Source organism: Eublepharis macularius, chromosome 9 (assembly GCF_028583425.1).
Source record: "Eublepharis macularius isolate TG4126 chromosome 9, MPM_Emac_v1.0, whole genome shotgun sequence".
In the NCBI taxonomy this organism is placed as follows: domain Eukaryota; kingdom Metazoa; phylum Chordata; class Lepidosauria; order Squamata; family Eublepharidae; genus Eublepharis; species Eublepharis macularius.
Genome location: NC_072798.1, coordinates 56,018,677 through 56,045,029, shown reverse-complemented (window position 1 = coordinate 56,045,029; position 26,353 = coordinate 56,018,677). Strand labels below are relative to the sequence as shown.

General features: G+C 39.3%; 2 protein-coding genes and 1 long non-coding RNA gene across 10 annotated transcripts in view; 2 read left to right on the top strand and 1 right to left on the bottom strand.

Annotated features, from left to right (window-relative positions):
- ACSS3 (acyl-CoA synthetase short chain family member 3) overlaps nt 1-8,587 on the top strand; it is a 77,740-nt gene extending 69,153 nt beyond the window's left edge. The window contains exons 12-16 of one of the 4 annotated variants that reach the window (XM_054988855.1): nt 2,238-2,319; nt 3,322-3,444; nt 7,029-7,128; nt 7,285-7,460; nt 8,056-8,587. In XM_054988855.1, the coding sequence (XP_054844830.1) occupies nt 2,238-2,319; nt 3,322-3,444; nt 7,029-7,128; nt 7,285-7,460; nt 8,056-8,127 (553 nt within the window). In that variant the 3' untranslated portion in view covers nt 8,128-8,587. The remainder of the gene's footprint in view (nt 1-2,237; nt 2,320-3,321; nt 3,445-7,028; nt 7,129-7,284; nt 7,461-8,055) is intronic. The other 3 variants (XM_054988853.1, XM_054988856.1, XM_054988854.1) reach the window with 3 other exon arrangements.
- A 5,204-nt stretch (nt 8,588-13,791) lies between these two features.
- The window catches only part of PPFIA2 (PTPRF interacting protein alpha 2), a 366,803-nt gene continuing 354,241 nt past the window's right edge, over nt 13,792-26,353 (bottom strand). For 3 of the 5 annotated variants that reach the window (XM_054988848.1, XM_054988851.1, XM_054988852.1), the window contains 6 exons: nt 23,505-23,680; nt 22,472-22,569; nt 18,424-18,599; nt 17,495-17,563; nt 16,934-17,093; nt 13,792-14,207 (listed from right to left, as the gene is read on the bottom strand). In XM_054988848.1, coding sequence (XP_054844823.1) covers nt 14,149-14,207; nt 16,934-17,093; nt 17,495-17,563; nt 18,424-18,599; nt 22,472-22,569; nt 23,505-23,680 — 738 coding nt within the window. In that variant the 3' untranslated portion in view covers nt 13,792-14,148. Of the gene's footprint in view, nt 14,208-16,764; nt 17,094-17,494; nt 17,564-18,423; nt 18,600-22,471; nt 22,570-23,504; nt 23,681-26,353 lie in introns of those variants that run through there. The other 2 variants (XM_054988847.1, XM_054988849.1) reach the window with 1 other exon arrangement.
- LOC129335950 (uncharacterized) lies at nt 14,142-17,446 on the top strand. The gene is made up of 2 exons (XR_008597645.1): nt 14,142-15,082; nt 16,910-17,446. It is a non-coding gene; the product is annotated as an uncharacterized LOC129335950 (long non-coding RNA).

Below are 26,353 nucleotides of genomic sequence, written 5' to 3'. Positions count from 1 at the left end.
ATATTGATGATGAGTTATCTGAAAAAGTTCAGATTAGGCAGTTTCCTGGACATCCAGTCCTTTGATTTATGACAGTGTCTTAACATTGTGTGTGGGGACAGTGAATTCAAGGTGAACATTAGCCTTTTATTTTTGCTGACTTTCTAGCACAAAGAACTAAACTGAAGCTTTGTCACAAACTGCTCCTCTAAGGAAGGATGGTCGTCTCCTTTGCTATAGGGGTTTGAGTTCTGAGTAAAAATGCTGTGTGCTATACCTTAGAAGGAGATGACACCATTCCTCTATGGACTGTTTCTGTCTCTAAAGATAGAGGGTGCCCTTTGAGGGAAGATTTCTCAGCATGCTATACAGTTGTGCATGTTGAGGGATTTTTAGCTCTGGCTGTTCAGGACAATGCCTGGGGCCCACAAGATCTAATAATTTCTGTTTCATTCTAGTGGCTTTCAATGTGGTATAGAATCTAGGAGATCCAAGTCTGAATTCCTACTCTGCCATTGAAGCTCACTGGGTGACCTTGGGCCAGTCACATACTGTTAGCCTAACCTACTTCATAGGGTTGTTGTGATAATAAAATGGAAGAGAGAAAAATAATGTAGGCTGCTTTGGATTCCCACTGGGGAGAAATATGGGGTCTAAATGTAAATAAATAAATGAATGTATTCAAAGTCATAATAAAAATCATTATAAGACAAATGAAAGTAACTTATTATAATATTTTAACTGCATTTGCAATATGACTAATCTTAATCCTTACGACATCACCTCTCTTTGCTATGATTTTTGGCTCTAACCTAATATGGTATATCACTTAAAAATGAGCATTCAGTATGCAAATGCAGAGGTATCATTTAGATACCCTAACCCTAACCCTTATTACCCTTTGGGTAAGGTAGAGAAAGCTGGTAGAGAGAGCTTCCATGTCAGAAGGAAGTAATCAGAATTAGATTCACTTCAGCATTATGGAAAATTTAATAGAATTATGATGATGCCCTTTTAATAGGTGCAAGATTAGGGATCCCCCGCCACCACTCCCCCCACCCCACCCCCACTTACCTAACCGGCCGTGTGTATGTACCTTCCCTGCGGGCTCTCCCATGGTGCTGCGCGCTCCCGTGCACAGCAGCCACTGGGATCGGGCCCAGTTTGGCCTGGATCAGGGCTGCTGCAGAGCACGGGAGTGCTCCTGTGCTCCGCAGCGCCAGAAAACAGGCCCGATCCGTGGCAAAATGGGCTCGTTTTGAGGTGCTGCGGAGCGCAGGAGAGCTCCTGTGTTCCGCAGAGCCCCCAAACGGGCCTGTTTCTGAAGTGATGTCATTGCACCTGTGGGGGTGCGTGTGCACTCCCTCTCCCCCAAGGTAAGTGCCAGGCCCCTATCCCCCACCCGGAGGTTGAGGGGGCCCCATGCAAGACAAATATTGGTATACGATATGATATATCCCTTCATTGCAATATATTAATTTGCTTCTATACTCAATTCAGGGTGCTTTTTATTGATGTTTAAAGATATATATTGCTTGGGGCCAATATATCTTAATGACCACCTTCTTCTATATGAACCTACTAGTCCACTCTAGTTATCTTTGGAGGCCTTTACCATCTGAGGCTGGACGGATGGCAACCTGAAAAAGGTCTTTCTCAGTTGTGATGCCAAAGCTTTGGAACTCCCTCCCTATGGAGACTCATCTGTCTCCCTCTATTGGTGTCTTCTACCAGCGGGTGACGATGTTTTTGTTTTGTTTGGCATACTCCCAATAAATCCATGTTTTTGGTGTTGTGTGTTTATGTGATAACAGTTTATATGTTTTTAATTGAATTTTTATGTATTGTTATAAATGTTTTAATGTTCAAATGTTTTCATATTCAGATGTTTTATTATGCAAAAGTTCTCTGCCTTGGGGACCGTATTTGGGTGGAAAGGCAGCATAAAAATGTTTAAATAAATTAGCTACAAACTTGTGTTCTAAAACATCACTGTAAACCCCTCTTCTTCTTTTCTATTGTAAAATGGTTAGTTAAGATTAAGATCTGTCTCAAAGAAATTTTAACTGTAGCCTGTCATATACCAGTTTGAGTAAGACTACATTCTGTTTTTCATTATGTGTGCATAATTGTGTTGTTATCAGTTAATTCTATAACATAATTATAAAAAAAACTTCTTAGAAGTTGTTTTGGTTATGATTTTGTAATCCTTGTTCTGCTTGTTCAAGTTATTTCTGTATATTTTTATTCTGTATCAGGTTGCCCTTGGCTCCTGGAGCCTTTTTGGGTCTTTGGAGAAATGAGGCCCTGTATAAGGAGTTATATTTCCAAAAATTTCCAGTAAGTACAACTATGACAAATTATCAATGGCTTTGTTAAAAGATGTAATGCTATTTTTTTAATACATTGATAACAACAACAACAACAACAACAACAACAACATCATCATTTGATTTATATACTGCTCTTCAGGACAACTTAACTCCCACTCAGAGCGGTTTACAGAGTATGTTATTATTATCCCCACAACAATCACACTGTGAAGTGGGTAGGGCTGAGAGAGCTCCAAAAAGCTGTGACTGACCCGAGGTCACCCAGTTGACTTCAAGTGGAGGAGTGAGGATGAATCAAACTCTGTTCTCCGGATTAGAGACCTGTCTTTCTTAACCACTACATTAAACTGGCTTTCAGGCTGTTTGACACCACTCTTTTTGTTTAGTAGAAAAATAGCCTGTTCAGCTTTTTACATGCAATCCTAAGAAGAGTTACTCCAGAGTAAGACTATTGATTTCAATGGGCTTACTGGAATAACTTTTCTTATGATTGCACTGTTAGTCTTAATACGTTCCTAGGTGTGTGGAAATTTTATTTCTGAATCACTAAATTTTCAGATTAAATATTTTCTCTCTTATCAGATACCTGATTGATCCAGCATTTAAACAGAATATTACATTCATTTCTAGTAATGAACATTGGCCTAAGCACACCAATGCAAATCTGCCTTTCCTATCCTTAGATTTTCCAATATGTCCTGACTAGACAGAGGACCAAGTAATCTTTATGGAATGTGTAATTATATAAATCAATATTAAATGTTGTATAGAATGCATTTACATTTTATGGTTACTTTATGAAGAAGTCTCTGTGGCTGTGCTGATAGTTGTTGCAACATCATCCACATGGAAGGCTGTTAATATTTAGACCAAGTTTTAGGATCTTTTTGGATACTTAGAGTATCATCAAATAAAATGTGATGTACGTTTTTGATAATTATGTCAATGTCACCTTGAAGAAAAGTAAGTATCAGTGATAATGTTAAAGTGTTTTTTCCCTTCTTTTCAGGGATACTATGATACTATGGATGCAGGTTACATGGATGAAGATGGTTATTTGTACGTCATGTCACGGGTGGATGATGTGATCAATATTGCAGGTCATAGAATTTCAGCAGGTGCAATTGAGGAGGTAAGTATAAACATTCCTTTAAAAGTAGAAATGGAAAAAAGATCTGTCTGACAGGGAGACTTTCACTGAAGTATCTTTTGGTAGCTTCCTAGAAAAGTTTTAAAGTGCTGTTATCAAGAACATATCATGTTGTTTACTTCCCATTGACATATGTAGCCATTTTCTGCATTCAGTAACGCACACAAAGCAGTTCTTATTTCAAATGACAGTCGGTGAAAGAAAAATTGTTTTAACAGATCTAGCTTAGTTTCTATCTTGTGGGCTATTGACTGTAATATTGTTTTTGAAACTTATTTTGTTAGCTGCCTTGAATCTAAGGAGGCAAGGCATTATATAAATATTTTAAACAAATTAACAATATCAATATATATAATTCTCAGCATGGTTAAATCTCTGGCTACTTAAATCTGGAGACTTGAGCCACGGTTAGACAAAATACTTGAAAAATGCCCCAGGTCTGTAGAAAAATATGAAATCTTTTTAAAAAAATCAGTGGTTAAAATCCTCCAAATATAATAGAAGCAGTACCTGTAGCTTTAAGAAATGAATGCCTTCAGTTGCCATTGCTAGGAAAGGAAACAGTATTGCCAGCCTTCAGGCACTGGTTTTTGTCAGAAAAAGGCAAGCAGAAGGAGTAGGGCCCTTTCCGGGGAGGACTCATTGGAGGCAGGCCCAGCAGCAGTTGGGGCCAGGTGACTTGCTACCAATCAACTTTCATGAGTCACCCAGGTTTGGCTGCTTGCTGCTGTTCTAAAGCAGCCCCTCCCCCCAAGCCAGTGTGATTTAGTTTTGGTCTAGGATTTGGGGGGGCCAGGTTCAAATCCCCACTCTGCTATGGAAGTTCACTGAGTGAACTTGGGCCACTTACGCATTCTCAGGCTAACTTACTTCACAGGGTGGTTGTGAGGAAAAAAATGGAGAAGGGGAAAATGTTATAAGCTGCTTTTAGTCCTCATTGGGGAGTAGGGGTGCCATTCCCCTGCTCAGGGTGGGGGATCCCCCGTTTTCCATCCTCCCCCCTGCCCCCACTTACTTGTCCAGCATGGGGCATGCTTCCCAGGGAGCCCCCTCAGCAGCACAGTCTGGCCCTTGGTGGCACTGCGTGCTCTCGTGCCCACAGCAGCCTGAGTTGCACCCCACAGAGGGCCCGATTCAGGCAGAATTGCGCCCCGCAGCAGGCTGATTCAGCTCCCTGGTGAGCGTGGGAGTGCTCCCAGGTTGTCCCTTGACCTGCATGATGATGTCACTTCCCAGAATGATGTCATCCTGCAAGCCAGGAGTGCGTACGCATGCACAGGAGCCCAGGAACACAGCACAGTAAGTGCCAGGTCCCTCATCTTCTGTCGGGGGAGTCAGGGGAGGCTGAAGGGGAGGCAGATAAAAGTTAGATTGATTAATAGGTGGGAAAGAGAGAAGAAAATAGGGAAAGCTGAGGATATGGTGGTTTCCAGAAGGGAAAGATAAAATAGTGTGGGAAAGGGAACACTGTGGAAAATGAGATGCCCCATACAAGTCCGTGTGGGCAACTTACTTGTAAATAATAGGTAAGAGAACCAAGGATGGCAGGATCTGAGCATAGATGTACAGCCAAAATATGAACATGATAATTAAAAAAGCATTAACTGACATAATAAAAGGTTGACAAGAAAAAGAGAATCAGAAACTTTAGACACAGGAGAGAATGATTACCAGAGTAAAATGTAGAGAAAGGTCAAGATAAATGAAGTGACAATAGCAGAAAAATGATAACAGTTAGAAGGGAAAAGAAAAATAGTAAAATGGAAGTGAGTCAATGTGTCAAATAAAAGAATGAGGATTGAACACGAAATGAGCAGAGGTATAGTCACAACACTACAAAACAAACAAGGTTTGGAAATCAGGTAATTTGGCAATAATTAGACAAAGGATAAAGTGACCCCTCCCTTTTTAAAGAAGAGTTTTCACAGCAGACAAACTCAGTAGCAATAAGGAAATACCCTTGTGGGAAGAGAGAATAACAATCTGCGGAGGAGGATGATAGATCAAGGGACTGACTTAAAAGAGAAAGAAAAACGTAAATAAAATAATCCCAAGAAAAAGGTGAAGGAAAAAGCAGGGTGATTGAGGTAGATGGCAATAAACAAGAAGACTGATCAGGTCAGAAAGGAATTGTTGAGTAAAAACTGCTTTAGCAAAGAAATTGAAGACAAGAAAGAAAATGAGGATTAAACAACAAAGGAACAACAGAATAAAAACTCAGAAATGGAAGAAAAAAAGATTTAAAAAGGTAAGAGTGCAGAGCTAAGGAAACACTAGAGAGGGAAGAAAGTATAAATTTATAGTGAACACAATAAGGATCAAGATCTGCAGCCATTTTGCAGAATGAAAGAATGAGTGAAGGAGGCGGTCTAATAGAGACCCATTTTTTCTTCTTTGTCTAACAGTGTAGATTTTAGGAGATACACAGCGAAATCCTAAACAGAGTTACCCCAATCTAAGTCCGTTGTTATCAAGCGGCTTAGACTGGAGTAACTCTTCTTATGCACTGATTTGCATAGTCACTAAGATTTAAGGAGTTTTTTAAAAAAAAGTATTAGGGAACTTCTTCAAAGCTTCTCCTAGCTGCTGTTTGTGGAAAGCTAAAATCTCACATTTTATTTTTACACCTTAATTACCTTTTTCATCTTGATGAACAGGTCTGATGCTATCGTATCTTGAGGCTTTATTACTGCTGTGTCTGACTTTTAGGAGGAAAAACTTTAACTGGTTTTGTATGTTGTTTTTACTCTCTTGCAGTATGCAATATGCTGTTCTTTATGCTGTTGAAAAAACTCTTTGATTTCCATTGTTTGCTTACCATACTGTGTGTGGCAGTTGATGTTGCTGAGCAGATCATAATACAGCTCTGATTTCATACTTAAATTATGTATCCACTTTCCATGTCTCCTTGTATGATATTATTTGATTGATTTATAGCTAAAATAACTGTGAGATTATTCCAAATGCAGACAAAGCAGTGAAATGTAATCTAATTTAACCATTATTATTGGCATGAAAATATGTTTTTATATATGACACTGGTTTATTCTTAGTATTGTTGGTTGCACAGCTAATATGCAGTCATTTTAATTAAGCCAATAGTTTCCATTGTTATTCAGCATTTACGAGGGGTCAGTGAATTATATGTGCTTTGCATCAATCTACATTTTGAAAACTGTTCTGATGAGAAGAGTATTATGTGTAAAACTTCACTGACAGCATGCATACCAACAGTTCAGCATTGCATCAACTTGCAAGTGAGCTCTTACCAAACCAACAGCAGTCTATGATGTGTGGGCAATGTAAATGACCAGTGGCTGAAAGTACAGTGACTGCCAGAGAGTCCATAATGAATCCTTCAACCCATCTGCTGTGTGGTGTTCCCAGGATAGTGTCTTTGAAAGTGTTACTTTGGCCATATGTTTCTACTGTATGGCTGAATGCTCAATATGACATTCATAGGAGATAGGTGATGATGACTTCTGGATTTAGTAATACTTTGAGTCCAAATTACCAGTCCACGCTCAAGTAGGTTCACTGAAGTTTGTTTTCTTTTCCTGTACCAGGCTATTCTCTCTCATAACGCTGTGGCAGACTGTGCAGTTGTTGGCCATGAGGATTCCTTAAAGGGCCATGTCCCATTAGCATTATGTGTTCTAAGAAATGGTGAGAAATCCTGTTTCTTCAGGCTGACTCCAAACCTGGGTCAATGGAGAAGCATTTTTTTTCCACATTTGTATCCCACCATATATATGGGTTCAAGATCAAGTAACAAATTATAACAATAAATAAAATGATGATCACATTCACATTTTTTATCAGATGTGAATACAGAAGAGGAAAAGCTTAAGGAAGAAATTATTCAGAGGGTTAGAGAAGATATTGGCCCAGTGGCAGCATTCCGTAAGGCATTATTTGTGAAACAGATCCCAAAGACGCGTTCTGGCAAGATCCCACGGTCGGCTCTTTCTTCCCTTGTGAACGGCAAGCCGTACCAGGTAAACAGTAGCTCTTCTTTTACTGTGGTGATACATGCGATACCATGACGTATATGAAAACAAAAAGGCTTAATTGATACAGTACAGTATGCAACTTCATAATTTTAATACTGTTCTCCTAAATTATACGTAACTACTGCAGTGTGTGGAATGGCATTCACACAGCCTTACTGTGGAACAGGCCAATCCTATTCTGCTGTGCTTCACAACTACCATATACTATACCTTACTCCCCTCATATGGGTCGTGTAGCTTTACTAAACAACTGTAGAGGCCCAGATACATTTAGAGTACAAGATATTCCCACTCCCCCTCTTACATACCCTATTTTTGTCACATTTCTCTCCAGCCATTTCTATACCAAAGAACCATGTTGTATTATGGTACATCTAATAGTGGCTGTTTCCAGTAAGGTGGCAGACTGCATCTGTTAATCTTTCTCTTAGGCCAGTATATCAACATGCGAAGTTGCTGCTTTCTGGTGGGCAAATAGTAGGTTGTGAATGATTTTTACAAAACTTGGTTGAACGTTAAAGTACTGAACATGAAACTGTTAATAGCCTAGCATCTTGATTCATTGTTCTTGTTTCTTCAGATAAGTCCAACCATTGAAGACCCTGCTGCATTTAAACATGTAGAAGATGTGCTGAAGATGAAGTTAAAGTGACTGTTTAATGCTACTAAGATCTGGACAGTACCTGGAATACTCAGTTATGCTTGGAACGAAATCTAATAATTTAGGACTAATTTTATTTCTGTACAAGTGTTGCTGAGTGGCAATCAAATAAGCAATAATACTAGATTGGTGATGTAATTTTATTGATGACTGTGCCGTGGCTTGGGGGTTCACATAGCTATTAAAAATAATTGCAAAGGCATTATGAAGTGTTTGAAATGTACATGTTGGTCTTAATTGGAGACTAAGTATAATAAAAGGTGTGAATGAAATGCGAACCAAAATAAAAATTGGAGGTCTATTCTAACTACATGATCTAATTTGTGGTAGTAGAAAAACAAAAATGGGATGCACCTATAACCATTCTTATAAGGAAATCAGAATTAAGTTTTTTAAAAAATAAGCATGTATATAGGATCTCAAAACACTTTATATAAGCTAAAGCTCCAACATTTTATTTTCCCTTTTTTCTCATTGTGATAGAAACAAGCAGAAGGTAAGGGTCAGGGAGTCTCCCCCCCCTTTCTCTGACTCTGCCATTTCTGAGTAGCAACCACTGTTGCTTGCTTCTTTTCATAATATGGTAGCCACAGCAAGCTCAGGCTCTCCCAGAGCCCACCTCATCTTAGTGCTGTACAGAACTGATAGGAGGTATTTACCCTTCATTGTCCTGAAGATGCTGTTATGCTTTTCTTCTCAGGGTGGGGGAAGGTTGCTGCCCAATTACTTGTTTGGTTGCTCAGAGGGAACAGGTAGGCACCAGCAGCTGCTCTTTACCAGGACAGAGACTGGCATTGCGTTGCTTTCTGCATTGACTGTAGCCACACCTCCCTGCCCTTGTTCAGGTTAAGAAAGCAGCACAGGAAATGCACACTGATGGTGCCATCAAGCTGCACACCACTAGAGAAAGGTGTGAACTGTTGTTTGTAGGCACTGCCACGCTCCTCTCCCTGCCCTATTCTTTGGTTAAGACAGGAGGGAGATAGCAGCACCTATTCACCTCCGTCCTATCACAAGATACAAGTATTAAAAAGTGATATCCTCCAGTTTGCGGGATCTGAGTAGGTCTGTTAGAGATAGAATGTTTTGGAGGTCTTTCATTCATAGGGTCACTATAGGTCAGAAACAACTAGACGGCACATAACACACACACACACACACACACACACACACGTCATTGGGTAGAAAGTAGGTCATAATTTTTTAAAAATAAGATCTAGTTATGATGGGAACTACCTTCATACAATTTTTCTTATTTTCCTCCTCTCTTTTAGAAGATTTTGATAACAGTTACAGAAGTGTATTCTTAAGGTCAAGTGTTCTAGGCAAGGCATGTGTGCTACTAAATTAGAAGTATTATCCTAGGAAGAAGCAATTGATTTTTCCCCCTTTTATGTGTTCTGTTCTCCATTGCTGTTCTAACTCTCCACTTCTTGCCTTATCAAAAAGCTCTCCTGGGAATCACTCACTCTTTCTATTTATGTCCAGCTTGGCCTGAACAGCATTCACAGCCGCTTCCCTTTTATAAAAAGGTTGGTTTCTTAAAACACGTATGCTGGAAGAAAAAGTGAAAGGAGGGTACTATAGAATCCAAACAGAATTTGATACTAAAAATAAAGTTTAGCTTAAAAACACAATTGTATGCTAGTCTAAAATACATTTAAAAATTTCCAAGACAGTCTAGAGGAGTGGTTTCCAAACTGATTTTTAGTTGTGCTGGAGATAAGGCACAGCACAGTCACATGCCATAGTAATCAGTGCAGCAAACCAGTGTCTTGGATTCTGCATTTTGGAAAGTGTGCACTAGAGGAGTTTTGTTATATAAAGCATAAAGTTCAGTGCACCATCTTGTGGAAGACTGTATTACTGTTTTTCAGATCTCATTCTGATTATTTTTCAACAGATAATATTATATTTATATTTATCCCCGAAGTGTAATGTCAGTTACTAATGAAAGCTATGACACATGCAGCTTGATCACACACTGAACACATAAACAGCACTGATTTTCTTTTATTTGACAGCAGGGGGAAAAATCTCTCACCATTTGGTTAAGTGAATTCTGGTAAATAAAATTATGCAATAAAACAAATGTATGTGCAGATGTTGGCAGATCAACCTGCTGAAAGGAATAACCAAAAGACAGGTCTTAAGCTAAGATCAAGCAGCAGGAGATTAGCAAATAGCAGGTAAATGACAGTAGTAAATAGGTCTTACGTTGAAACTTTCCATATAAACAAAGAATAAACATCAATAACACCACCAAATAAAGCCACAGCAGATAATAGTTTCTCCTCTAAACTTTTATACACTATATATTACTTTTCTGTCTTTCAGTTATTTCATCTGATAAAGTGACTTCAGTGAAGTCTCAGCAAGGCCATCTTGGATAAAAGTGTAACATTAGACAGCTGTCTAATATCCTACAATAATGACAAAAAGGAGGACATTTTTATACAACTGAAAACTTGAAGATCAGAATTATTTTTTCCCTTCATTTCTTTTTTGGTTTTTTGACTCAGCTGTTGGCTGGCATATGAAGAAATTGGAAGGAAAGAAAGATTCTTAGCAAAGCTACTTTCTTCTTGGTCCATGAACAGCCATGAGGAGAATGTCTTTGTTAATTTCCTGTAATTGCTTTTGACTCTTGAAAACAGTTTTTGTTCATATTGATTTTAAAAAGGAGAGCCATCACAGTGCTTTTCTACAAGATTATATATAACAATTCTGGTTTACCTTAATAGGTCCTTTTTTTGGCTCCAGTTTCACATTTAAATCATTCTATTGCAAATAATCAGGCAGGTATTGAGCTTTAAATATTGACATTTTTTTTAAAAAAGTAGGAACATGTTGAAGCATCTAACAACTCTGCTAAACATATCCAATTTACTGCTACAATTCAAAACTGTAAAAATGGTGGAATGGAAAGATACAAACAGTAGTATTGACACTGTATTGTCAAGTGCTTGCACTAGGACCCCATGTACCATAGATTTAATTTGTTTTAAAAAATCATATTTATATTCATTTACATGAGACTTACACATATTAAAAGAAATACATACACAGTAAATATGTAAATTCTATTATATTACAGTAAAACAGATGAAACAAGTTTAAAAATGAGTGTCTTTTCCCTTCGGCTAGATATGTTAGGGTTTATTTTTTAAAAATTATTTAGTAACTATTTTATTGAAATATTCAAAAGATATAGTCTGTCTGGTCCTATTGCTGCACGTCCTTCATTAATTTCAGTGGGATTTGTGCCCATAGCCTATGTAAACTCCATTGAAATGAATGAGAGTTGCATGGCAATAGTACATGACAAGCTGCACCTTACAAACTTAATATGTAAAAAGATCGCCACTTGTTTTTGTCTGATAAACATTATTTCTTCATTATTTACCCTGTTCTTGAATAAAAAGCTTCTTAAGATGGTGGTAGTGCACTTCAGGTAAAGTAGAAGAAAGAGGTGACATCTAAAGGTGGGAAAAACAGTACAATCAATAATACACTTCCTTACAATATTCTTTTATGTAGGTTCATTTCATTAAATACTACCAATGACAGATAATGGGCTTCTGGTGGAATGTCTTGCTGGACATGAGAATGGGCAATGGACTAATAGGATGAAAGGTAAAATAGCTGCATTCTCAGAATATTTAAAAATATAGGCACTATCTCTGGCTGTCAGCTTTGCAATGCACCATGTAAATGCCACTTAATCTACAAAGCATGTTAGAAAACAGTAACTTTATTGGACATTAGCTATCACAACAATTGTTCACTCAAAGCAAGGAACAAAGAGGTGTTGATATCAACAGTGCAGTCCTAAATACAGTAACACCTGTCTAAGTTCACTGATTTCAGAGGACTCAGAAGAGTGTAATTTTGTTTAGGACTGCACAGTGAATATTCTAATTGAAAAAATACAGATTATCAGTTGAAAAGAATTAAAAAAATTCTTAGGGTGTAATTTCACATTATTGTAATGAATAGCTTTTTATAATGTGTGGCTTTACTGGATTCATAAAAATACTCTGCCTTTTTCTTTTTGGTAAGACAACTGACAATGTGAAATATATGTTTTGGCAGTTTTCTTTGTACTGGAAAACTTAAGATTTGCTAGCTGGTAATTGTATTGGTCACTAAACTGAACAACAGAGAAAGAAACAGTTTTTTGCTACATTAGTACAAAACTATTGATTTACTCATTATCCAACTTGTGTAGCATTCATCCTGCAAACAAGCCTAATAAGACTTCAGGAGGAGCAATCCTAATTAGGTCTACTCAGAAATATGTCCCATGTTATTCAGTGGAGCTTACTCCCAAGAAAGTGTTCTTAGGATTATAGACATCAATATTTTTTTTGTCTCTGTGCAGCACTTCAGTCATTCTGCTGTTCAGTTTTTGTAGGTTTCAGACTTCCAAGTTGCACAGTAACTATGTTGCGTACATAGTTGCAACAACAGCAGATTAGGCTATCATAGGGTTGACGCTTGTAAGTCCTGCCTCTTCACTTTTTGAATTTGCAGTGCTATTTGAAACTCTCTGGTGGCATATAACCTTGCACTCTTAAACATGCTAACATCTGCTGTGTTGCTTTAATTGCATACCAATCCAATTCAACATTTCCCTTCCTGACTTTTGATTTAATATTTTTGCTTTGGAAGGAAAGAAAAAACATTTATTTCAATTAGCTTTCATTTAGTCTTTAAAAAGTACGTGACAGATAACCAGCCATAATAAAAAAAATATAAGGAAGACTAGTTTTTTATCTAAAAGATAAGTTAGATGCTTAGAACAAAAAACATTAAGCTAAGGCTGATGAGGGAACCTCTCATGATAAATTTTAGCTCAGCCTACATAAATAGGTTTTAGAGAATCCTAGCTCAGGTCTTATTTCTACAGAAACTGAGCGGAGAAATGCTGTATATAAAAAGTGGTAATCTAAGGATCAGTGTAAAGAGAATTGTGTTTGTATGGATTAGATAATCCTTACTTATGTCTTTTGTTCCTACATGTTTCTTTCTTTCTTTCAAACAATTCTATGCCACCTGTGCAGGGACCTCCTGGAGGCAGCTGTGTCACTTGAGGTGAGGGGTGGGAGTGAGGACAGGAGGGATTAGGACTGGGGGAGAAACACAGGGCATGGTTAGGATTAAGGAAGGAGTTGCAAGAGGTGCCTCACTCTTAGGGTCTCACCACAACACACGGGTAATTCAAGTGTATTTGAGAGTAATTTGAGAGTGGTTCAAGTGTATTTTGTCTCCTGTATATTTTCACAGCCTCTGTGTGGGAGGAAAGGCCTTCTGATTTTATTAGCGCAATCACACTTGTAGAATCTTCTTGAAAATTTGGGAGGAGTGGTAGCTCAAATGCCAGTTCTTCCACACATACCCCATCCCAGTGGTAAATGGCTTAGGAAATTCCACCGCAATTTATATTATATACAGTGCAATCCTAAAAACAGTTACTCCAGTCTAAGCCCATTGCAGTGATAAGGCCTGATTTATCTATAATTCTTCCAAGATATATAACATAGGTTTGCATTTTGCTTGTTGGCACAGAAAACAGCACAGATTCTGATACTCTGAAAACAAAAACACCAAGAGTCCAAATAAAAGAGAATCCTTCTGCACCCCTCTGACAGAGGGAGTTGTGCCTTGGTTCTGCTGCTCCACAGCTTCCCAGGAAGGCTTGCTTCCTCACATAGCTTCTAATGCCTTGATCTCTCCTCCAATCTGCCTGATCAGGGATTTTTTTTGGTATGGAAAAATATTAAATCATATAAGCCCCCATCTGCAGTGGTACATCCCAGACACCAGTTTACCACTTCAGTGAGAACAAGGTCTAAAAGCTGCCACTTTGTGAGGTCCTCATGAGAAGCCTAGCCCACTATGGTTATTTTCTTGAATATTCTTTTTCTCATAAGTAAAACAGTCTTTCCATTTTTATCTCTGAATACTCACATCAGCTCAAATGCTGCTCTTGTTTCTTAGCTAGCCTTGTCAGCATGAATATGTGCGAACCGTAGAACTGTCTAACCTCTGCAACCGTGCTGAAGCAACTGCAAATTGTGAGCAACAGCCAAAATAAAAAAAAGGTTTGAATAAAAATAGAACACAGAATGGAAAATATCTTTTAACTATATTCTGGTTTATTTAATTTACCATGCTATTTTACCCAGTTCTTTAATCTGTATTGCTAATGACTCAGTACCTATAATCTTAACCTTGTTTTGTTTTTTAAACTTTGATCATAATTATGATTAAATAATTCATACTAATATACTAAATCAGCCCTGTTTGTTTTGCTTTCAGTTTTCTGTAGAGAACATGATATGCTGGAGAAATAGAAGCAATAGTTTCGTCAATCACCTTAATATAATTTAGGTACTCTGGGAACTATAGTGTTATAAGGCTCTTCAATTCTTCTTACAGGTTCCAGAAGCCCCAAAAAACTGTATTTCCAAGGGATCTCGGTTCTCACATGGTTGCTGGTGCTTAAAGAAGGTCATAGCAGCAGCCTTATCACTGCCAAACAAAGATGGAAGGGATAGATGAAATCATGGGAAGGGCTGGTGGTGTGATGAGGCCATGCCATTGACAAGCTGATCCAACATATTGGAGCAGATTTGGTTTACTTTGTAATTAGCCTGGAGACGTATCTAAAGCAACAACATTACTCTGAACTGTCAAGATAGTGAGGACTATTTGCCTCTTCTATTATTAGGGAAATTATGCAAATATTTAGTTAAAATTTGTTTTACTAACTGCCTCAATTCCAAATTCTAGAGGACCATGGGCTGCTATGCAAGAGGACGGAGTGGGATCCACCAAGAAATGAACGGACTCAATGCTACTTGTAATAGATGCTACACTGAAGCTGGGTGTGAGTCTCTTTCTGGGCTTTCAGTTGTGATTTGATATCCAGCCTAATCCTGTGAGTTGTTTATGATAATTCCTAATGAAACATCTTAAAACTGTTTATTAGGAAAATAAACACATTTTCTAACCTAAACTTAGAGACAAAATCCATAAAAATGCTAAATACAAAGTATCAGTTGTCATTTCAATAGTTTAAATATTTCCCCCCATTTTATCAATACTATAATAAAAATGTGAAAGTTAATTTTTTAAATGAGAGTTGAAAGCCTGAGGAAATGCAGGCTGGAAAGGATGAGGTTGTTTCCCTGTCCTTGATGGGCTTATGGCCAAGCTACAAGTGATGAATGACACAGATCGGACACTTGTCAGCTTCCCTCAAGTTTTGATGGGGAATGTAGGCAGCTTGGCAGAATGTTGGACAAGTGACAGTTGAAAAGTCCATTGGACAGCAGTTGGAGAGCCAAGCTGCAAGACTAGGATGCCTACATTTCCCATCAAAACTTGAGGGAAGCTGACAAGTGTCCAACCTGTGTCATTCGTCACTTGTAGCTTGGCCCTTAGTTTACTGCCCCTTGATCATGTGAAGAATCTGAGGATTTCCTGACGGATGAGCAGGTTAGCACAGTTGCTAGAATTGCTTTATTGCTAGTTGAGCCCAGCTAGTTTCTGTCTTTAGCCCAATATGATGGAATTTATTAAAGTTATTATTAAAGGTAGGCAAGACAGTTTTTCTATAGCATCTCCTTATAAATTGGCAGGCATAGCTTGGCTGTAGTACTTAGTCATCTTGCCTAGTGTTCTTGATAGCCCCATTTGAATCTGCCTAAAGTTTTATATACACTGTATTTTATAGCTTCTTTTGCTTCAGCATATTGAAAGGTTTCGTGAGTCTTAGATGAAAGGCAGGATATTTTTAATAAATAGACAACAAAAAATCATGTATATATATTTTCCCCAAACCTTAAGCAAGGTTGTTTGCTTTCTATACCCAAAGCTATTCATTTTCTGCTTAAGTGAATTTTTGCAGTCTTAGATGTTGGTAGCGTTTCCTAGCCTGAGGGTTGGAACTCAGAAGGGGATTGCAAAGCCTCTGAAAGTAGGTCACAGGCCAGCACTCCTTAATGGCCAACCCTGCGCTTTGTATTGCTCTCTTTCTCTTCTTTCCTCCATGCCAGCTTCTCACATTATCACTTCCCCCTCCCTTTGAAACAATAATGGGGGGGGAGCCATCAGGCAACTAGTAATTTAGAGGTATACACACTTCCTTGTGTACAATAATATTTCTGTATGAAAATCATCATGTGTGAAGTGACTCCTGTAAAAACCAACTTTGGTGCTTAATTTGAGTCAAGGCCTTTGTTTTGAAAACTAAGACCTGGCCCTGGAAACGGTGCCTTCCATGTCATACATTAGTTGTTTTTTCCCTTCACTGCCTAGGCATGTTGACTGATAAAGAATCAAGTAAAATGTGTCCTGATGGTTACTAGAGTGAGAATCTTAAAGGGGATTAGAGGGAACAATGAGAAAGTTGAGGCTGATTAAAGGCTGAAGCCCTTTTATGTAAAGCCTGTGTACTTTGGAATATCACCAGCTTGGAGTTCATAGTAGGATGTGATGTTTTTTGGTTTCTCAAAAACAATTGGCTGCTGTAGATAATGAAATGCTGGACTAGATGGGTGCCAAGGTCATGCTTTGCCTAGGGTGCCAGAAAACCTTGGGCCAACCCTTGATGAATCACTCTACCAAGTAAATTTGGCCTTGTGGGTTACCATATCCAAAATGTTGTGAAACACTGGCCTATTAAATATTTTGTATTAAAAAAATAGCTAAGTCTAGGTTGCAATGTTCTTTTCCTTAACAAAATAACCTTGAATGTTTTCAGTTATGAGAACGCATAACCACATACCATCAGTTGCCATTTTTCGTGACTGCCCTGAAGTTGTAGTTAACCTGAACCCAGCTGGCAGAGTTTCTGAAGAGCCAGGCATCATGCTGATTCCGTGGACTTCACGTGGAGGAAACTGTCTTCGCCAGGAAGAGCCACGCCTGAAATTCTTATCATCAGCCTGTTCACACACAATTTTTGTGTTTTACAAAAGGCAGAACTACATATTTCCATTCACTTCTATTATCTTGTCAAAAATGTTATCCAAATACAGTATGGTGCAGTGTTCTATTAAACTAGGCCTGGGGTGTTCCAAATCCTCACTCATCATGCCAATTGCGGGATGATCTTGGTCCACTTAAACTAATGTACTTTACAGGGCTGTAGTGAGGTTATAATGGAGGAGGGGAGGTCCGTGTATTCACATATTAATAACACAGTTAATGGGGGTACAATTAAGCTTTTATTTGTTATCTTTTAAGACATTTGTCTCTATCTACTTCATGCATTCTTATAAAATTACCAACGAACATTTATTATGCTATTATTCATAATCTATTATTTATAAATAAGATTACTTACTTCATCAAGTCGCCTGTCTGTTCCTAGTGCCAATAGATTGTTGTATTCTCTCTCCAGGATTTGCCGTGCCTATATTCAACCAAATCAAATAATTGAAGTAATGCAGTACTCCTGGCTGCCACACAGTAGCTTGAGCAGGGGACCATACTTTGCCACCTCAGGAGGAGGAGGAGGCAGAGGCATCTCCCAGGCATACAGGGATTTGGCTGGGGGGGGTGGAGACAGAGCCTTCAGAAGGCAACCCTGTCCTCCTGGCTGGCAGTTGCTCTGCGTGCTTGGCCCACCCACCTCACCCTGTAGTAGTGCAGGATTAGCTGGCTGCTTTCCAGAGCCAGGTAGGAATTTTTTCTCCTCTCCCCATATTGGCAAGCTGGGAGAGGTGGTTTTTCGCCTACCTTGCACTGCAGGCAGTGATTTGAGGTAATTGGCAATGGTGGTGCATTGTTGTAAGTCACTGGCAGGAGAGAGTTTGGGGATAGGGAGCGGGCCAGTGAGCACCCCTTGGCAATTCCCCATTGGTGGGGAAATGGGGTCTACCAGGAGTGGATGGTATGCTTGTGAAGGCTACCACCACCTGGAGACTGCCTGCAGTGAACCCCATGTTCAAGTTTTTCCCTCATGCTGTATGGCTGAGACTTTAGGAGCTTGAAGGGGGGGGGACCATTTTGCCTGGCTGGCCGGGGAAAAGCCATTACATGGATGGCTCCTACCCAGGGCTGTGGGGCTTGCCCAGACAGGTCAAGGCGATGGTCCTGGGGTGACCCTGTGGCTTGATCTGTACTGCTAGTTTGCCCTTGCCGTATTTAATGGTTGATGTTATATTAATAAAGTGGCCCTTTAGTTCCAAATCCTGTGTCCTACTGGGAGGGCAATTAAAAATAGTTTAGAACCATATGAAAAAAATTACAAAGCATAATTTAGTTACTTGCCTGTGTATTCTGTGTTGGAATCTGCAACAATAAAGCTAAACTTCCATAATCAAAGTTATCATCCAGGGCTATGAGTGATCCATGCACACCACTTTCTAAAACATTGTTTGCATATTCTCGTAATCCAATTGCTTGTATCCAACGTATGACTCTGTCATTACTCCACACCAGCACATCTACAAAAACAGGGAGAGAAGCATTTTCCTACTGACTGAATTTTCAAACAAACCATGATGTATAAAGGTCTGAGGTGAACCATGTATATGGAATTTATGCTGCATTATATGGCAATTATAATCTGTTTATATTCCATCTATTGAATTAACAAAAGAGTAATATAATAAGAAATTATGGAGGTTTGCAAGAGGATCATTATTCATTGTACTGTTGTCAAGATTCATTTTGTTCTAAAGCACAAACGATTTTTTAAAAAAGCATAATGGCTACATAAAATTTCTAGACATATTTGGTGTAAGGCACAGGATGCCTTAACATCAAAAAACGTATGTCATACATCTCTCCTTATTGTAAAATATTAATTATTAAAATGATGATAAAGGAAGACATTTATATTTACACTGTTGAGAGAAGCATGGAAAAATATAAGACAGTGTGCATACTGCTATGCTAGTGGATATATTGTTGGCAGTTGCATGGAGTTTCATATGAGGTAATAAGAAAAACATCGATGGTTGTTGTGGGTTTTCCGGGCTGTATTGCCGTGGTCTTGGCATTGTAGTTCCTGATGTTTCGCCAGCAGCTGTGGCTGGCATCTTCAGAGGTGTTTCCCTGGGAAACTCTTACAGGATGACTCAGCGCAACCCCACCCCTCCTGAGTAGATATAAATGACCTGCCAACATCTTTTCCACACTGTGACACTGAGAGATCTCTGTCTTTTGGTGCTACACCTCTGAAGATGCCAGCCACAGCTGCTGGTGAAATGTCAGGAACTACAATGCCAAGACCACGGCAATACAGCCCAGAAAACCCACAACAACCATCGTTCTCCGGCCGTGAAAGCCTTCGACAATACATCAAGAAAAACATCATTGCTGGATGAAGCCTGTTGTACCAAGTTGTGACAATTGGTATATCCATATGCAGAAATACTGTTTCCTACACATATATTACAGCTGATAGATTGAATCCATGTCATTTTGCATCTGGTTGCAGCTCAAGTGCTAACTATTAGAAGCCCTGTTGACTATAAAAAGCCAAAACAATAGGCATTTTACATACAAATTAAGAGAGTCAACCAGACTTGCTTTAACCCCTAAAAGCAAGAATTTTCTTCTTTCCCCCCCGAAACAAAACAGTGGTAGTTTTTTAAAAAAGATTCCTTTAATACATTCTGGTCACTACCCACTTGTACTGTGGCTGGATTCTGATGATCATGTTACCTGATTTGACAACTGCTGTTACTGCATCATAATTGGTCATCTGGATATAATTTAATAATGACAGTCAATACATGAAAATTTGATTATGCATGGCTATGGTTTTAACCAAGGAGTGATCTCAATATCTAATGTTGTCAGTAGATTTATACCTTCTCCATGCTGAATTGTCAACAAGTTAATTGAATCGAACTCCTCTAACCATGCATGAAAAAATGTAAAGATTAAGGTGGATAAACAAATGATGACAGCTGGGACACCGTCCTTTCTGGAACCCTTCCTGGGCTGCTTAGTATTTGCTTCCCAGTGATTCCTCCTGACCACCCCCATTACAGGGCCCAAGTAGAGAAATTATTGTATGGACAATCTCACAGATATTTATTTATTTATTTATTTATTTTTGGTTTCTATTCCGCCCTCCCCGAAATGGCAGGCTCAGGGCGGATTACATTCTATAAAACAGCACATTAATAACAATGATTTAAAATGTTAAAATTAAACAACAATATAAAACAGTATAATAAAAGTATTTAAAAGTACAAGTATGCTTCCAGTTTCTATAATCACACTATCGTATTTTTCAGTGTGTGTTTATTCCTAGAGACATATTGACTAGTGACCTTGAGTGAATAAATGAGCAAGTCCTGGTGTGTTACTGTAGCCTGGCATCATCAGCCTCTTGTGCATGAATGTGCCAGGCAGAAAGAAAGCCATATGAAATTTACTGGAGACCCAGATGTGTCCCCATACTAAAAAACCTATGTACAGTGTTTACAGAAATGTCATCATTAACAATTTAATGCAGTGCATCCCAGATACCCTTACTACAAAACAGTTCTGCTGTATATGAAAATATATTTCAGTTAAGGATACTATGCCACACTTGCTTTAAAAAAATTAACTAGGAACACAGCTGAAGTTTGCAGTTATACGCCAAACTTAAAACTTCTCAGAAATCTGGGATCAGCTCATAAGCCACCTTTGTGGCTGTCATTGGGCAGAAAGGGGATATAAATTTTGTACATAAATAATGTAACTTCCTTTCTTTACAGTTAGAAATGGCAAAAGCTGCTGTTGTGGTCTTCATTAGGCAGCAAAACTACCATGGGCACCAAATCTGCTTGGAAATGTAGAAGAAGTATATTTCCCTGACATATTACTGTACACAATGCTGGCACAAACAAGGAATGTCATAACAACATATAGGTTTTGAGGGGGAAAGGGAAGGAGACTGAGGCAGGGAAGGCCTCTGTTCCTTATCATGTAGGGTGGGGTCATAAGAAAGTTGAGGAGAGGAGGCCTCCAGGTTATGTTTTCTTCACAGAGCTAAAATACTGGATACTTTTTTTACAAGTTGCCTCTGGATTCACTGTGTTGCTCAGAGACACACACCATCACTTAAAAATCCCTAGAAGCTGATTCTGCAGATGGTGGGGGGTGCCTGGGTGGAGGACTGGGCTGCTGCTTCCCCTTCAGCCTTTTCCCTGAGCTTAAAGAAGTTATTGGCATAAAGTGGGGACCTGGGAAGTTATTTACATAAATTCGGAGCTGTGAGCACTGGGACTAGGTGTGCAGCTAAATAAATCAATGAATAGCTTCCCACTGTGGGATTTTTAGGTTCAGGAAAAAGACAGGAAGGAGGGGGAGAGAAAGCAGGACCCCATGCATCCATCACCAGCTTCTGACTCTTTTAAACTGACATTCTTGGAGCTAATGTGTGACTAGTCCAAGCGATGAACTCATAGACAACTTGTAACAATGTATTGAGTACTTTAGCCTTCAGTGACATTGTTGGGAGTGCGATGATACAAGTTGCTCAGAATGAGATCATTCAGGTGCCATCCAAATTGAGACAAAATTCATTAATCTCTCAGTTTGACACTGAGAGATCCCTGTCTTTCGGTGCTACACCTCTGAAGATGCCAGTCACAGCTGCTGCATATTTGGTGTAAGGCACAGGATGCCTTAACATCAAAAAACGTATGTCATACATCTCTCCTTATTGTAAAATATTAATTATTAAAATGATGATAAAGGAAGACATTTATATTTACACTGTTGAGGGAAGCATGGAAAAATATAAGACAGTGTGCATACTACTATGCTAGTGGATATATTGTTGGCAGTTGCACGGAGTTTCATATGAGGTAATACGAAAAACATCGATGGTTGTTGTGGGTTTTCCGGGCTGTATTGCCGTGGTCTTGGCATTGTAGTTCCTGATGTTTCGCCAGCAGCTGTGGCTGGCATCTTCAGAGGTGTTTCCCTGGGAAACTCTTACAGGATGACTCAGCTCAACCCCACCCCTCCTGAGTAGATATAAATGACCTGCCAACATCTTTTCCACACTGTGACACTGAGAGATCTCTGTCTTTTGGTGCTACACCTCTGAAGATGCCAGCCACAGCTGCTGGTGAAACGTCAGGAACTACAATGCCAAGACCACGGCAATACAGCCCAGAAAATCCACAACAACCATCGTTCTCCGGCCGTGAAAGCCTTCGACAATATATAAAATTCTTTAATTTTAAGCGAGTTCATTCTGAATAAAATTCATCTCTATATTTAACCACATCAGAGATATTAAGGGTCAGTAGACTAAAAGTTCAGAAGGCAAGCAATATCAGTATATCTTTGTATTAAATATTACCTTTTATTTCGTGTTGACTTGCTTCTCTTCTCCTTTCTAGTTCTTTCCTGTCATAATTCAGTTTCTTTAAACACATAATTCCATACTGTAAACTGGTACTGTCAGTTTTGGAATAAAAACAGCCCATTAGAAAGCAGTTAGAAATAAATAACAACAACAACAACATTCGACTTATATAATACCACCCTTCAGGATGACTTAACAAACACTCACTCAGAGCGGTTTACAAAGTATGTTATTATTATCCCCACAACAAACACCCTGTGAGGTGGATGGGGCTGAGAGAGCTCCCAGAAGCTGTGACTGACCCAAAGTCACCCAGCTGGCTTCAAGTGGAGGAGTGGGGAATCAAACCTGATTCTCCAGGTTAGAGTCCTGTGCTCTTAACCACTACACCAAACTGGCTCTCCTGAATGTTAAAGATTATTCCTAACACTATAAGCACTCAACACATTGTATAGTTTACTATTGATTAAAAATTAGAGGGAAGCATATCTGTATTTGGAAATAAGAGTGCTTAGATACAACCAACTGGCTTGAATTTTGCCAGTCCTATGTCTCGCATTGTGAAGAAAACATACTGTGTAACCAGGGGTCATTTCATAGAAAAAGAGCTGCAGGAGCTTATTAGCATAACTCATTAGCATATACCACACACCTTGGCATCACCAGAAGTGTGTCATTAGCATAACTGATTTGCCTATGCCATACCCCCTGACATCACCTATCCTGGCTATTTTGGACCCAATCCTGGCCATTCAGGGCTGAAATTGGGCCCAAAATGGCAAAAGGGGGCTGAAAATGGCCAAAAAGGGGCCCAAAATGGTCAGGATCGGGCTGCTGCTGAGTGGGAGAGTGATCCATCACCTGTCAGAGGTCCGATCCGGGCCCAAAATGGCCGAGAGTCAGGTGGGCGGGGCCACCTGACATGTGACCTCTTTGGGGAACTGCTGGAACTGCATTCCTGCATGTTCCCCCTCGAAATGAGCCCTGTGTGTAACTATGCTAACTATGGATATTTATCTGAACCTACCGATGAAAGCTATCCACCATTTTTAAGTGTACACGGAGATCTTTTTTTGTGAGGTGATCTAACATCCTTGCATCTACCAGGCACTCCATGAAGTAACTTCGATACTGTGGTAATCCCAGACTTGGAAGCCATTCATTACCAATCCATTCATGGTTCATGTCACCATATGCTAGAGTCTATGGGGAAAAAGTTGAGAAGTATTACTATCATCCAGTCTCAAGAAAGAAGGCCATTTGTAATGTTTTAGTATTCTAAAGTTTCATCCAAACAAGAAAGTTAATTATCTGAAGTACACTTCCAGTCACCAAGGCATTCTTACACTGAAATCCTAAACAGAGTTATTCCAGTTACTGAAGTAACTGTTTAGGATTTCACTGTTAATCTTGCAAACAAGGTAAATGGGAAAGATAGAATTAAAAACAGAAATAATTGCACTTAATAGTGATATTTTTTTCCGGTAAGAAAGAGGATGGCATCATGCAGTAATGGAAAGTTCCTCCCATCAACTTCACGAGGCAAGACTTTCAAAAGTTTCTAGAACCTTCATTGGGAGGATGAGACCTACCAGTTTTTAAAGTTCCCACAAATCAACTATGGAAAACAGTAAGTCTGCTAACACATCATAATCAGGTCTTTTTTTCAGCTGGAACGTGGTGAATGGAGTTCCGGCACCTCCTGAAAATGGCGGAGGGCGATCTAAACTTCCCTCTGGAGATCAGGGGGCAGTGCCACTGGCCATGTGACCATTTTCGCTGAGGGCGATTTAAACTAAAAAACTCCCCCCTTGTTCCAGCTAACCCAAAGTGACATCATTGCACAGTCCCGGAAGCATGTGCACACTTTGGGCATGCACATGTGGTACCAGGGGCACCGCCAGGAGTTGCCCCCTGTGCTGGCAACCCACTGAGTTCCACCACCTCTTTTCCAGAAAAAAAGCTCTGGTTATAATGCTACTAAACAGAGAAGAGAGAACAGGACAGAAAGTATACCAACAGATGTTAAATTTTTCTATCAAAAACAATTCTAACTTTGGTCTATAGATCCATTCTGAGCCTGCCAAGAGATGTGGACCTTTAGTCCGCAGATTTCAGACTACTGAACAGCCCATATCTTGCTTGTTTTTTAAAAGGCTGGGCATTATTTTCCTTCCAAGAAAAAACAAAGATAAGAGCTGTAAACTGTCCTCAAAGAAACCTAATTACTCTCAGGAAAATCAGGAGCATTTCAGTGAAGGCAGTGGAGGTTTCAGGAGATTCTGGAAGTATCTTCTCCTAAACTGAACAGGAAGTTTGTCCTCAAAACAGGAAATACTCTGGCCATGATCAAGAACAAACGTGAGAACTAACTTTGCCAAGCCAGTGAACAAAATCAGGAAACATAGCTGTAATGATTTGTTTGCTTGCTTTAAATCTCTTAAAAACCTTTTTCTTTGGATCTTTAAACCAGCTCCTCTCTACTTTACCTTAACCATGTATCTTAGGATGGCTAACTCTCTTTTTATTCCACTCACACAGAGCTTCAAATGTTCTCTACTTTTCCCAAACTACCTGAAGAACACCTTCCCTGTTGTGTTTGTGTGACCTTTATATTGCTGCCTCCCTCAAAAGATTCTTGCTGCCACCAAAGGCTTTTACCATAGACCTCCAGTTTAACTGGTAATATAGGAAGGCTTGTTATAGGTGGTAGTTTGACAGAATGGTCAGGGCGTGATGGTAGTTGTGAGGGGGAAAAGGCATCTTTCTTGCTTAAACAAAAGCATAATTTATTTATAAGAACATTAAAGGTGATTGTTGAACAGTTTTGTTAAGCATATTGGTTTTAGAATAGTTCTTAATAGGGTGTGGGCAGTTCAGTCAGAATTTGGTTTAAAATACCAAATTTGGGTTGATTCAGTCAATCTGACTATGCAGAATTAAAATCCTGAATACCAAATCAGATTCGGTATTCCAGATTTTTTAAAACCAAAATAATTCAGTAAAATTTGGCAAATTCAGTCATTGTTTCCTAAAGGGAAATCAATCTGGGGGGCTATTTGGTGGGCGGGGGGGGGGGGGTCATTTTCAACCAAACTTCACCAAATGTGAAACAGTCTACCCTTGACTATCCTCTAAAGACCTCCAAGTTTCCCCCATAGATTTCTATGGGGAAATGTCAAAGCTGACACCCACTGCAGAGACACACTAGGGCAAGGCATACTGCCAAATGCAAGCTGAACTCACCCCAGAGAAAGCTCAACAGAACCAAACTGAAGCACAGGAACTGAATCCCTCCAGAACCAAAGTGAAGCAAAGCATCACACCAGAGAGTCACATCCAATCCAAACCAAACTGAAGCAAGAGATACTGTTGCAACTTAGCCCAATATAAGCAAACTGAAGTAAAGGAATGGAACCCCCCTCCCCGCTGAACCAAAGTGAAGCAAGGGGACTATGACGTTCCTTCGGCATTAAATAACAGAAATGGCACCAGAGGTGTTTCTAAAATTCCAAAAATAACTAACTAGTTTCTTGACCAAACTTGGATGATGGCTGGAGGAGAGCCTTCTGAACACTCCCTGTGAATATGGGCTCTCTAAGTCCCAAGGGGGCCATTCTGGTCCCAACGAACATCCAACCACGAACATGTTTGTGAACAGGTCATGTTTGTTGATGTTCATGAATCACTGTTTGGTGGATGGTAACGAACAACAAACATCGTGTTCATTTTTTTCCCCTTCTGTTTGTGCCCATGTCTAGTTACAATGCCTGGACTTTCTTTTATCAAAAGCCAGAACAGTCAAGTCTCACTGTCTATTCTTTGGTCCTGCATTTACTGAAATGCAGACATCTAAAAATTACCAGGTATGAATTC